This window comes from Microtus ochrogaster, chromosome 18 (genome assembly GCF_000317375.1).
Source record: "Microtus ochrogaster isolate Prairie Vole_2 chromosome 18, MicOch1.0, whole genome shotgun sequence".
NCBI lineage: Eukaryota > Metazoa > Chordata > Mammalia > Rodentia > Cricetidae > Microtus > Microtus ochrogaster.
This window is the reverse complement of record NC_022020.1, coordinates 20686084-20700203: the sequence shown is the minus strand read 5'-3', so window position 1 is coordinate 20700203 and position 14120 is coordinate 20686084. Positions and strand designations below refer to the sequence as shown.

Here is a 14120-nt window from a genome sequence, read left to right as displayed (position 1 = left end):
TTGTAGACCAGGCTGGTCTCGAACTCACAGAGATCTGCCTGCCTCTGCCTCCCAAGTGCTGGGATTAAAGGCATGCGCCACCACCGCCTGGCAAACTATTAGTTTTAACCTCATGCCATAGAGATTTCTCTGATAACCAATCAGACTCGCAACTTCTACTAACGGAGGTTCTTTCTTTCATGTTCTGATGGTGAATGCTTTGCCTGTCTCTGACAAAGCTGTCCTATGTTGTCATTTTTTGGTTAAAAAAAAAAAGTCAGCAAGGACACCCACGAAGCTATGGGTCACAACCCCACATTTGTGTCAACAGCACATCTCATCCACTCTCATTCAACCTCCAGGATGTCCCAACCAATCAGGAAGTACTTTGTCATTTTTCTGTTTCCATACCTACTGTGGTCATGCACACATGAGTTACCTGGTTGCCATGGTATTTTCCAACCCTCCCCCATTGCTGAGATACTTTCTGATCTGGTATCTTTATTGATCCAAAAGAGTGTTGTTTACCCTAGGTCCTGGGGGTGGGCGACGCTACAATAGGAATGGGGTATATCTCCCCTGAGTAAGAGGATCCAGCACTCTCTGCTATGAATTTGAAATCCCAGAGAGCCCCCAAACTGTTGGGGAAGACATCTCCCAGGGTCTCCTGTCTGCTGACAGCTCAGACATCTCCCAGGGTCATGAGGGATGATTTCTGTCTGTTGTCTTTCTCCTTGTTGATTACGGTGACTCTTGAGAGGATGCAAGTAGAAAAGCTGACGTCACTCTTGTGCCATTTTCAGGATTATTCATGTTTACTGTTCCGTTCACAATGGTGCGCATGGGTATGTTTATGTGCTGAGGGGACACATGTATGGGCTTGAGGGAATGCATAAGCGTGGACATGGAGGTCCTCACATGCCATCCGTCTTCTTTGTTTTGATTTGGTTTTTATTGCACTTATTTTGTTTACTTGTATATTTGGTGTGTGTGTGTGTGTGTGTGTGTGTGTGTGTGTGTGTGTGTGAGCCTACATATGCTTGCACACACATGACGCACATAGAGGCCAAAGGACAACTTTGGTTTCCTTCTTTGACCTGTAAGTCCTGGGGATGAAACTCAGGTCATCATGCTTGGCAGAAAGCACCTTTACCTTGGGTTTTGAGACGGGCTCTCTCACTGGCCTAAGACTCAGTCATTCAGCTGGCTGACCAGTGAACACTAGAGATCCTCCTGTCTCCACTTCCCTGGCACTGGGATTACAAGCACACACCAGCACGCCCAGCTTTTTTAAACAGGTGAGTGCCAGGGATTGAACTCATCTCCCCAGCACTCCATTTTCCAGTCTGGGACAGTCTCTCTTTAACCCCCCACCTCACTGCCTCCCGTGATTATCTGGATGCTATTTGTTTCCTCTGATTTTTTTCCCTCTTAGTAAGAGGTGCTGTGGGCAAGGCAGAGCCCCAGCCCTGCTGAGTTCATTGGTCTAGACAGCATAGACACAGGCAAGCTTGATTAGCGGTGAAGGGTCTTCTGAGAACGGACGAGGGAGAGGGCAAAGAGATGGAGAGAACCCTTGCCACCAGGGAGCTTGGGGTTGCAGACGACAGCCCCAAGACATGTAAGTCTCTAGTGGGAAAGGGAAGGGAGCTATGACTCAGACGAATGTCCCTTCTCTGCTCTCTAGGGTGATCATGTGTGGCTGGACCCTCCCTCCACCAGCAAGACCGGTGTGGCCATTGGAGGCATTGTCAAAGAGACAAAACTGGGAAAGGTCTTGATTGAGGATGATGAGGGCAAGGTTGGTATCAGGGTATCTCTCCACATCCCTCCTCACTGGGCTCAGGCACTTGCTTGACAAAACCATCAAGAAAATCCATTTATCCCTAAGGCAGCATAGACCACAATGGAGTCTTGTACAGGGGGAAGGAAATATTTGTCTTGAAAATGTTTTGAGAGTAACAGTTGAGAACTGTCAGTGGAGCAGGAAGGAGTGAGAAGATGGGCTGAAGAAGGGAGGAGGGAGGTCCAAAGACTGACGTGCAGAGCAAAAGAGGCAGGAGCGACATCTTGGTGAGAAAGGTGTGCAGGGGAGGAAGGGACACAGATGTCCAGGTTAGAAGTGGACAGTTCAGAGCAGTCAAGCTCATCCATCAGAGCAAGACAGGAACAGCCAAAGGCAGTGAAGGGACAAACATGAGTCACTGAACTCCTCCTTGGACTGACATCCCTGTCCCCCAGGGGCTATCAGGAGAGACACACGTAGACAATGGCCTGCAAAGGAAGGTTCTGACTACCTAGAAGTTCCAAAGACTGGAAGGAAGTAAAAACAAACAAACAATAACAACAACAACAAAAAAAACCCAGTTTCCTTCAGTAGTGCTGTTGAATGCTAAAGCTACTATTACTTGCACTATTCTACTTCAAGAACTCTCAAGGCTTCCAACGGCAGCTTGATGTTAAAGCAAACTCCCTATTGCTAGTTCCTACAAACCTATAGGAAGCTTGTCTCCAGGCCCAGCTCCACAAGGAGCCCAGTCCCTAGACAGGTGCTGACCAAAGCCACAGATGGATCTGACTTTGCCATAGGTATCCCTTGACTCAAACCAAGATCAAGCCCGGTTAGAAACCTGAGATTATGGAGGATGAGGGGTTTAGAGGGCTCACCTTTGTGGAGAGTTTGTGCCTGTCATTACAGGAACACTGGATCTCTGCAGCGGACCTCAACACCCTCAGCCCCATGCACCCCAACTCAGCCCAAGGAGTGGATGACATGATCCGCCTAGGTGACCTGAACGAGGCAGGGGTGGTACACAACCTCCTGGTCCGCTACCAGCAGCACAAGATCTACGTGAGTTCACTGGTGTGGTGTCCTCGGGGAAGCTGGGGGAGGGGGTCGGAGCTTGGCACGGCTCCCCTTCCTTACTCAGTGAGATGGTTGGGTGCTTGGGCTTCTTCAGTCTCTGCTACCAACCCAAAGAAGCAGAAGCAAGGCTAGAGAGCTACCTCAGTTGGTGCTCGCCTAGAATGCATGAAGCTCTGGGTTCGATTCCCAACACACAAACTAGGTATAATTGTGTACACCTGTAATCTCTGTGCTAGGAGGTGTTGGAATGAGGGTTAGAAATTCAAGGTCATCTTCAGCTACCTGAGTTTGAGATTCATGTAGACTGGGATACAGGAGACTTAAAAAAAAAACAAGTAAAACTGGGAATACCATACCCTGGGGACTGGGAGGCTAGTGCAGAGAGATAGCACAGTGCCGGGCACACAGTAGATGTCCAATAAGTGCTGCCCTTCCATAAGTTCCCACTGAGTCTGTTCTTCTCTTTCTGTGCTGAGCAGCCTTGATCAGATAGGCCGGGTGGACACTGGAGGGTGGCGGGGTGGGCATAGCCTTTAGTCCCTGTCAGACATGTTGCAGAGACAGTGTCGTCAACAGAAGACCCTTACCCACTTGGAATAGAATCTTGTGACAGTCCAAATCCAGGATCCCTTCCACAGGGTGAGGGGAACGTATGGACAGATGAGGATCCTCTTTTCAAACAAGGCAGTGGATGGAGGCTGGACCCAACGCTCATCTCACTTCTCCAGAAGTCCGAGATGGAGTTTAGGCTTGGCATCAGTGTCTCTTGGGGTGCTCAGGGCTCTGTTCAAATGGATGTGATCCAGAGAGTCACTGCCTGGGACCCTTTCCTCTGTGGTCTGAGCAGGCAGTCTGGCTAGCCTGGGAGTAAACTGGGGAACACGAGCAAAGGGAGGCTTAGAGGAGGGGGCAAACTTCAGGGAGGGTTGCTGGGGCAGTGTGCTTCTTCTCTGGCCCCAGCATGTCAAAGCTGCTAGGACTGCACGTTTGGAGCACCACCTCCTCTGTATTCCTTCAGGAGTTCTTCACAGGTCCTCAGAAGAATAATCAAGAGGCCTATTGTGGGGCTCTCTGGTCTCCCCTCCACAGGGGCAGCTGTGCTAAGCGGAGGCAGGGTATTCAAGAGCAGGCTGTATCCTGGGCTGAAAATACGTAGAACATGTGATTGGGGTCCGTCGGGGTAGCAGATGTCACCCAGCCATCATGGAGATCTCAAAAAGAAACAGCTAAAAACGCATCTATACACTCAACCCATTTTGATTGAGCCTTTTCTAAAACAAGATACCGTGCTACACATCTATAGTTACTGGCAGCAAGCCCCCAGAAGCTCACCGTCCTAGTGGCTACCCCATGTTCCCAGAGGAAGGAGCCAGAAGTTCCTAGGATCAGCAAGGGCTAACCACCTACTTCCTTCCCCAGACCTATACAGGCTCCATCCTGGTAGCTGTGAACCCATTCCAGATGCTGCCCCTGTACACCCTGGAGCAGGTACAACTCTACTACAGCCACCACATGGGTGAGCTGCCGCCCCACGTCTTTGCCATTGCCAACAGCTGCTACTTCAACATGAAGAAGAACAAGAGGGATCAGTGCTGCATCATCAGGTGAGCTCAGGCCCCATCCCTGCTGCCTCCAGGGCCTGGTGGGCCCTGGAAAGAAAGGCACACCCCTCTCCCTGAGGCTCTCCCAGGGCCTCTCTTAACCATAGTTCTTAGCAGAGATGTTTGCCCGGAACTGCTCCTGCTGCCTTGCTCCCAATGACATGTCCCCCACACCCAAGGACATGTTTCTCCCCATCCTAAGGACATGTTTTCTACACCCTAAGGATATGTTCTTTAAAGACACATCTTCCATAGTCTGAGGTCTCTGGGGGCTAGTAGGGACATATGTCCCTCTGCTTCCCTGCCTGTCCCAGACTGACCTCCCTGTGCACAGACCCTCCTGTTGAGGGAAGAGACTGTGGACAGAAACAGAGTCAGAGTAAGAATTTGATCCCAGAGTCCTTAACTTGATATTGTAATCATTACTCACTTATTCGTGAGTTTTTTTATTTATTCATTTAAAATTTTTTTTGTGTCCCAGGCTAGAGATGTAGCTAAGCTGCTAGCATGTTTGCCTAGCATGCTAAAGCAAAGAGTTCTGTCCACACCACCGCATGAACCAGGTGTAGTTGTGCACCTCTGTAATCTGCAGCATTCAGAACGTGGGGCAGGAGGATCAGAAATTCAAGTTCATCCTTGGATATATAGCAAGACTTAGGCCAGCCTGGGTAACCCTGTCTTGGAAAGAAAAGTAAATAATAAACAAAAAGATTATATTGGCCCTCCCTGTCCTAACACAGGAAACAACAGCAGGTAAAAGAGATGCCAGCTTCTGCTTGAGGGCTCATAGTCACACAACAGTGGCCTGACAGCAAGTGGTAAGAGCGTTGAAGGAGAGTGTGACGGAGAGGCTGCCTCTCTGAGTAAGGACATAGGACGGCATCCTAGCATGGATGCATTTCATGCTTCCAAGTCACCCAAGCCCTAACTGGGGAGGTCGATGTTCTTCCCCGATGATGTTACAGGCATGGATCTAAGCCCCAAGAACACCTGCTGAAGTTTCTCAGCTCTTGGGTCCCAGGCTACATGCTTAGAAATAGATATCATTTTAAAGAAAGGAAATACACTCCCGAGAGTGGGAGTGGATACTGAGCTGGAGGAAATCATCTTCTCTAAAAGAGCCGGCCACCAGCCACAGAGCCCTTTGTAGGTCGTTTACATAGCCCCGCCCCTCTCCCTGTAGTAACGTGAGCTTTTCTCACGTGTGCTTTGCTGTGCACAGCATAGGTAGGAAGGGCTTCCAGGCCTTCTCTGTCAACTGGCTTCTCTCATATGTTAAGCTTTGGTGAGTTTCCTCCAGTCCCTGTTTTCTGCTACAGGTCCATAGATAGAAAATTCAAATTCAGGGCTCCGGAGAAGATAGGGAGGCATTCTAGAACCTAACTGTCTTTATCTATTCCTCCCTGCCTTGCTGCAACAGTCAGGCAGAAGGGCAAGCTCCCTGGAGCCTGGCTCCTCTTGGTGATCTTCTGTGCATCTTGAGTTAGCCTGGGTTCTCCTTTGGCCCTGGCCTCTTAGCCTTCCCTTGGCTGCTGTCACAGAAAACCAGGCTTGGAGAGTGGGTGGCTCAGGAGGGTGGGAACCCTAAGTGGCATCAGCCCATCTTTTACCTAATCACTTTTTTTTGTATTTGTTTCTCAGAGACAGGGTCTTAAGTAGCTCAGGCTAACCTCAAATTTTCTGTGTAGCCGAGGAAGGCTTTGAATTTCTGATCCTCTCACCCCTGGTTCCTTAAGTGCCGGGACTATAGGCACAACATTTTTTTTTTAAGAAACACTGGATATTGGCATCAAAGCTGGCTCTCTAGGACAGTGAGCAAGTCCCACGAGTCCTGCCATAGGAGCCAGCGCCAGCCGCAACAAGACACCTAACAAAGCAAGGAAGGACAAAAGCACTCACAGTTTCGTCATGGTGGAGAAGGTACCAAGGCAAGGGAGTAATGCCACTGGTCAGTTGGCATCTCAGTCAGGGAGCTCAGCTTGATTGTTCCTTTTTATTCAGCCCAGGACCCCAGTCCTTGGGAAGATGCCAACCATGTGTAGGGTAGGTTTTTGCACTTCAAGCAACCATTCCAGATAAATGCTCCCCGACGTGCCCAGAGGCTTGTCTCCGTGGCGATTCCAGAGCCTGTCAAGTTTGCAACCAATACCAACCATCACACAGAGCTCCTTGCTGATGGAACTTAGGATTCTGGATGTCTGTCCAGATGATAGATGCCACTGCCCGGGAGCAGCACTGTCATCTGAAAGACACGGACTCACCTTACTTGTTCTGCAAGGCAGCCCTGGAATAACCCAGGTTACAGTGGTGCCAAGAGTCTTCCAGCCTAGCAGGGAAGAAAAGACAATGCACTGGCTTCTCCCAGGGGTGTTCCACTCGGGGACATTGTCTTCTACAACCGTATTGAGCGACATCATAGTCATCCTGGAGTGCAGGTGGCCCACAGCCACAGGTCGGGCATGCCTGCATCAGATAGTCTGAGATGCCCAGGGGACTTCAGGGCAAATGCAGTGTTGGATTTCTTCATGGGCAAATGTGTCTCTGTCAGCATAGGCCAGATACGGGCCTGAGGGATGGAGGCAAAAATTTCTAGAGGGTGAAGAGGCACTAGGTGGTGGTAAGTCTCTGTGTGAGCTAAATTTCCCTGCATTCTCTGGCAGTGGCGAGTCTGGGGCTGGGAAGACTGAGACCACCAAGCTCATCCTTCAGTTCCTGGCTACAGTCAGCGGCCAGCATTCGTGGATTGAGCAGCAGGTCCTGGAGGCCAACCCCATCCTGGAAGGTGAGTTTTGATCCTGAGGACTTGGACAGGAACGGCCCTCCCCACATGTAATAGCCACAATGGCCTTCAAGCCAGGGAGGGTGACAGTGGTGTGCGGTCCCCAGGCAGCACAAAGGAGACAGGTGGTTGTGGTTACTCTAAACTTCCATGATGAGCATTTGCCACCAGATGTACAGAGATTTCAGTCAGATGTAGTAGCATGTGTCTATAACCTTGCTCTGGGGAGACCAAGATGTGAGGACCTTGAATTTAAGGCTTGGGCTACATAACAAAACCCTATCTCAGTAAAAACCAAAAGGAGAGGCTGTAGAGAGATGACTTAGCTGGGAAAATGCTTGCCATATAAGCATGAGATCCTAAATCCAATCCTCAGTGCCACATCAAAACCAGACACAGTGGCACTTGTAATCCCAGCATAGGAGAAGCAGAAACAGGCAGATCCCTGGGGGGTCAAATGCTGGCCAGGCCAGCCTAACGGGGGAGCCTAGATCCCAGATCCCAGAGAAAGACCCTTTCTCAAAACACAAGGTGGATGAAGAATGACACCTGAGGTTGATCTCTGGCCATACTGCACACACACACACACACACACACACACACACACACACACACACAGCCCCAAAGGGAAAAATAGTATTCCTTTACAGATATGTGTGTGTGTGCATGTGCAGTATAATGCATATTTATTTTTTAAATTTTAACATTTTTTCATTTATTTTACATACCAACCAGTTTCCCCTCCTTTCTCTCCTCCCATTTTCTGCCCTTTCCCATTTATCCCCCTACCCATCTGCACTTTCTCCATCTCCATCCAGAAAGGGGTAGGCCTCCCGTGGGCTTCTACAAAGCATGGGACATCGAGTTGAGGTGGTACCGAGCTCCTCCCCTTACGTTGAGGCGGTACAGTTTTCCTTTTTAAATGGGGTCCCAAGACCAAGCCACTTTGAAAAACGTCTTTGTGTTTCTGGGTCCCTGAGAAGATGCTTCTGGGTTACTTACCATTAAGGCTGCAACAGGGAACCCTAGAGAAGACAAAGAGGAAGAAGCAGGAGTATGCAGAGCAAGGATTCAGGCTCAGCTGCTGACTGGATAGTTTGGGAAGGGAAGAGAGGAATCAGGATTGGACAATGAGGAGGTCAAGCTGGATACCTTGGTTGCATCGGGGCTAATGCCGCACAGCCACCATTTTTTCACAGCGAGAGGCCCTGAAGTCGCATTTTATAGGGATCTCAAAAGACCAACCTAAAGACAGGCTCTGATCAAACTTCCCCTTAGAAGAGCTGTGTTAGGTCCCAGTGCCCCACCCATGGGTGTAATCCCTGGTAAAGGTGGCCCACACACCTGTTGCATTGGCCCCAGGTCTGGCCACTACTGGACACAATTTATCTCTTTCTGTTCCCCCATTTTCTCCCCCACTTTTACTTTTTTAATCATCTGGAGGAATGAGCATGCATGTGGAGGTGCCAGCGCCCCACCTTTGGGTGTAGTCCCTGATAAAGGTGGCCCAGATATTTGTTACCTTGGCCCCAGATTTGGTAGTTGCTGGACATAGTTTATCTCTTTCTGTTTAAATTCATGGCCTCTTCTTCTATAATTATTCTTATATTTTATATATTTATTTTTATTTTATGTATATGAGTGGTTTACCTACATATATGCCTATGCACCACATTCTTGCAGGGCCTGCAGAGACCAGAAGGGGGGTCAGGTACCCTGGAGCTGGAGTACAATGATTGTGAGCCACCATGTGGGTGCTGGAAATCAAACCCTCTGGAAGAACAGTCAGTGCTCTTAACTGTTGATCCATCGCTCCAGCCTCATCTTCTTCAGTGTGTGTGTGAATACAACATGCTAAGTCTATTTAGTGTTGCTCATATGTATATGTATTTTTGGCTGCCCGCTTAAGAAACACACCTGAGGCAGGCGATGGTGGCATATGCCTTTAATCTCAGTACTCAGGGAGGCAGATGCAGGTGGGATCTCTGTGAGTTCAAGGCCAGCCTGGTCTACAGAGTGAGTTCCAGGACAGCCAGAGATACACACAGAAAAAAAATCCTGTCTTGAAAAACAAAAACAAAAAGAAAGAAAGGAAGGAAGGAAAGAAGAAAGAAAGAAAAGAAAGAAAAGAAAAGAAAAGAAAAGAAAAGAAAAGAAAAGAAAAGAAAAGAAAAGAAAAGGTAACACACCTGCTGTGTTGGCCCCAGAAGTCTCCCTGCCCCCTAGAGGCACTTGCAGGAGGGGCAGCCTCAAATTTTGAGCCTAGATTTCACAGTTTCTGGGCCAGCCTTCTTACCTCTTCCCTTGTGTCTACACTCAGGCCAGATTCCTACTCTATAAGAGCCCCCTGACTTCTGACCAGCTTACTTTCCTGCACCGCCCTTTGCCTACCTGGACAGCCTTCCTCAGCCTTCACCTTCAAGCTTTCCACTGTCAGATTTTAGACTATGGGCTTTGCAAGCCACGCTCACCTGAAGCAGCCTCTTTCTCACGCTGCTGAAAAGAAGTACCAAGGCCCCTACCAGAAGTTCGGCTGTAAACTCCTAACTTCCTAACCTTCTCCCCAGGTGCCTAGATTCCAGAATGACAGACAGGTGCGGTTCTCACTTTCCCAAGGGTGTTTACTGTTCAAGGTCATAGACTCCAGGGGGTCTACTGATGTGATGAGCCCAACACCCCAACTGGATGTGTTCCTCTTCTCTTTCCCCACACCCCCATTCCTTCCTCAAATGCAGCCCACTCCTCAACTATGAGGCAGGAAACCTCCCCTTCCTCTGCCATGGGGGCCTGAGCTCTCCTCAAGGCTTCAGACAGCTGCCGAGTGTCGGGGTCATGCTGTCTGTCTCTCTGTCTAATAATAAACTTCTTCCCCCAAAGGACAACTGCATTACTGTTGATCCTTGAACCCTAGACTCCAGACCTCCCCTCCACCTCCTCTGAGACCCAGACGATCCCTAAATAAATGGAAATGGTCTCCTTTCTGCCCCTTCCACCCGCAGCCTTTGGCAATGCCAAGACCATCCGCAACGACAACTCCAGCCGCTTCGGAAAGTACATTGACATCCACTTCAACCCCAGCGGGGTGATCGAGGGTGCCAGCATTGAGCACTTTCTTCTGGAGAAGTCCAGAGTCTGTCGGCAGGTGAGACTCCACCCCCAGGGGCGGGGCTTCTTCACTGTCACGCTCCACCCGCCTCTGTCACCTCCAGGATTCCATGTGCCTCTCAATATTGTTGCAAAGGGAACAATTGCATTTTCTCAGCTTTGAATTTCTTGTCCATAGAACTTGCACATATGCATATGTGATGTATGCATGGATACATGTTTGTGTGTGTGCAGATATAACGTGTGCACATTTGTGTGGTGGCCGGACGGCCAATCTTGAATGTCTTCCTCTATCACTTGCCACCTTATTTTTGGATACAGGTCACTCAGTGAATTCAAGCTCACTGATTCAATAAAACTACCTGGTCAGTATGCCCAGGCATCCTGTTTCTGCCTCCCCAGCATTAACATTGCAGGTGTACCCCACCACAGTCAGCTTTGCATGAGTAGTGGGGACTTGAGCTCATGTTCTTGCGCTTGCATGGCAAATGTTTTACCAATTGAGCCACCTCTCTAAGCTCCAACATATCTATCTTTCTGCCTTTCTGTTTCCCTCCCTCCCTCCCTCCTTCCCTCCCTCCTTCCCTTCCTTCCTTCCTTCCTTCCTTCCTTCCTTCCTTCCTTCCTTCCTTCCTTCTTTCTTCCTTTCTTTTAACTTGCTGTGTAGGTGCAGGAACAACTTTGAACTTCTCATCCTCTTTTCTTTATTCTTTGGTGCCTACCAAGCCTCACCTTCATTTGAATTAACTGAGGCCTGGCTTTAACAAATCTACAGCAAGGTGCTTTGGAAACTGTGACAGAGGGAGCTGGATAACAGAATAGAAGGCCATGTGACCAGGGCTGGGGTCAGAGACATGAAGATCGCTGGGGTTTTCTGGACAGCCAGCCTGGTCTACCTTCCTGGTTCTAGGCCAGTAAGAGACCCTGTCTCAAAGAAAAAAGACAGACTCCCAAGTAACTGCGTCTAAGATTGTCCTGTGGCCTCCATATTCATGCTCGTACATGCATACCCGCACACACAAGAACACACATTCTTGCACAAACAGAACTATATATAGATAGATTATATAAGCAAATCTTATAAATGAATTTAAGGTCTAGAAGAAACGCTAGCCCTGAAGTGCTTCTGTGGAGGGGGAAGTGGAGATTTGAGGAAGGGGAGAAGCAAAGTAGAAAGAAAGCTTATTTCATGATACCACACACAGATGAGAGTCTGAATTTTCACAGAGAGGTTATGGTTATAAATAGCATGTACAAACCCCATAGCTACCCAGGTGGTGGTGCCTTTAACCCCAGCACTCATGAGGCAGAGGCAGGCGGATCTGTGAGTTTGAGGCCAGCCTGGTCTACAGCGCAAGTTCCAAGATAGCCAGAGCAGAGCTGTTATACAGAGAAACCCTGTCTCAAAAAAACTAAACAAACAAAAAAGCAAACAAACAAACCTCACATCTACACAAGCTCACGGCCACAAGCTCTTAAGAGGTCACAGAGTGACTACAGATCCCAGGAAACGCTGAATTGCAGAGCCCTGGACAGCCTTCTGGGCTAGGAAGTGAGGTCAAGGTCAGTCTAAGGCCAGGCTAGACTCTTGGCTCCTCAGATGGTATCCAGAATCTTCTGCTGCTTAGAACGCAGGTGACCAAGGGGTGCAAACTGGTCCTGCATAAATGGCAGAGCCACACGTGGCTGGGAGTTCTTCAAGCTGAAATTGGAGACATTCTGTGGGACTTGCTCACGCTTCCCTTCCGATGTCCTTCCTCCTAGGCTGCGGAGGAACGAAACTATCACATTTTCTACTGCATGCTTATGGGGATGAGCCCAGAGGAAAAGAAACTGCTGGGGCTGGGCATGCCCTCTGACTACCACTACCTGACCATGGTGAGCCCCAACTCCTCTTCCCAAAGGGAAGTGTTAGCACATGTTCAAACCTCGATCTTGACTGCAGAGGTGCTTCTCTTCTAGTTGGGCCCTGAGGTGAGTGCTTGGTCCCCTTCCCTCCTGTTGGAAAGCAATTTTGTGACCACCTTAGTGGCCCAACTCTTATTTCTCTTCCACTCTGTATACTCCTGGAACCCCAAGCTAAGGCTCTGGTTCTTTCCCACACACCCCTTCTTCTTCTGAAGCTCTCCAGGCCTACAAGAGGTTCCCAGAACAGTAGGTAATAGATGGTTATCCATAGAATATTCATCTCTTCCCTGGAGGTTCACCTAGACTACAAGCTCTCAGAACAAGAACTGAGCTCTCCCTGACCCCTGCTTTCCAGGACAGTGAGATTCAAGCAGCTATGAGTGACATGTTCTACCCCTTGGATCACTTTCTTTTCTTACCCCTTTGACTTTGAGGTAGTCGTCAATACTTCAAAGTCTTAGTCAGTCCTTGCCTAGAACATGGCAGGAGTTGTGTTTTGGGGTGTCCCAGTGACCAGATTTGACCTCTACTCTATCTTCTATGCGCAGCTAAGGAGGTCTCACCACACAAACCTCTCTGATAAGCAATAGTTACTATAAATTCGAGACCCTTGGCACAACCTCACACTTCTCCAAGATCTGACCCTCCTTGCAGTAGCCTCTGGGCCCCACCTCCCAACTCTGTCCCATCAACCTCTGCCCTGTGAGAAGTCCAGCTCAGACACCTTCTACAGGGAAACTTTCTCTACCTCCCAGTAGGGCCAGGCTTGGCCTCTTTGGTCTTAGCACTGGTAAGAGCCCACGGCAGGTCTTTGGTCTCTTGTCTGCTTTCTCAGATCTACAATAGCTGTGAAGAAGAACTATGGGTCATTGGTTTGTAACTCCTAGCAAGGAGCACAGGCCCTGCTATGTAGTCAGAGTTGAGAAGTGCTTCCTAAGGGAAAGAGCCCACTAGATGCCCTAGAGACAGGCCAGGCTCAAGATGGCTGGATGATGAACAGAAGCCCAGAGAAGGGACTCACTCATGGTCATCCAGGGCTGCCTGCAATGCCCAGGTGTGCCTTAGCTGTGGTGCCAGCAGAGCTGTCAGGGTCAGAGCCTGGTTCCTGGCACCTCTAACAAGCCAGGCTCAGCCCCTTCTCCTCAATAGACTAATGAAGCAGACAAGAGATCAGGCACAGGGCAGAGAAAGATCTCTTCAATGTGGCTACACCCAGAAGAGGCACACAGTCGAGTGTCCTTCAGCCTGGTCTGTATGTGGGGTCCTGACGTGAAATCTAGCTTTAAATGGAAGGCAAGAGCTATGGATAACTAAGCAGATCCAGTCCTCACAAGAGGTGGTCTGGCAACTGTCAGAGCCGTGTGACACATCTCCTGGCTGGCACTGGCCTTTTTTGTCTCCCAGATGAAATTCCTGTTTCTTAGGGTCTATTGTTTCAACAGTCTAAAAGCCAAATGAAGGGGCACACACATCTTAGAGAACCTCTGTGTGGTCTTGCCTCTGGGAACCCATTGATTGATTGGTTGGTTGGTTGATTGATTTCGCTAAGTTTGGTTACACGGATGTTGCCCTTCTGAGTCCACCCAGGGCTTATAAGTTGACTTTTTGGAGAAACTTTCCTAAGCTGTCTTGTCCTTCCCGGCTCCTAGCTGGGGTAGGTGAGATCTGGGGTGGCTCTGTCAGCTGAAGTGTCCTGTTCCCGTAGGGGAACTGCACATCCTACGAGGGGCTCAGCGATGCCAAGGACTACGCGCACGTTCGCTCAGCCATGAAGATCCTCCACTTCTCAGACTCTGAGAACTGGGACATCAGCAAGCTGTTGGCAGCCATCCTCCACCTGGGGAATGTGGGGTTTATGGGTAATGTTGCTCTTGTCTTGCTA

General features: G+C 49.3%; 1 protein-coding gene across 1 annotated transcript in view; it reads left to right on the top strand.

The window, feature by feature from the left end:
* The window catches only part of Myo7b (myosin VIIB), a 65209-nt gene that overhangs the window by 4162 nt on the left and 46927 nt on the right, over positions 1–14120 (top strand). Inside the window, exons 2-8 of the mRNA XM_005355863.2 lie at positions 1667–1780; positions 2678–2830; positions 4265–4449; positions 7107–7228; positions 10225–10367; positions 12095–12208; positions 13944–14097. Coding sequence (XP_005355920.1) covers positions 1667–1780; positions 2678–2830; positions 4265–4449; positions 7107–7228; positions 10225–10367; positions 12095–12208; positions 13944–14097 — 985 coding nt within the window. The remainder of the gene's footprint in view (positions 1–1666; positions 1781–2677; positions 2831–4264; positions 4450–7106; positions 7229–10224; positions 10368–12094; positions 12209–13943; positions 14098–14120) is intronic.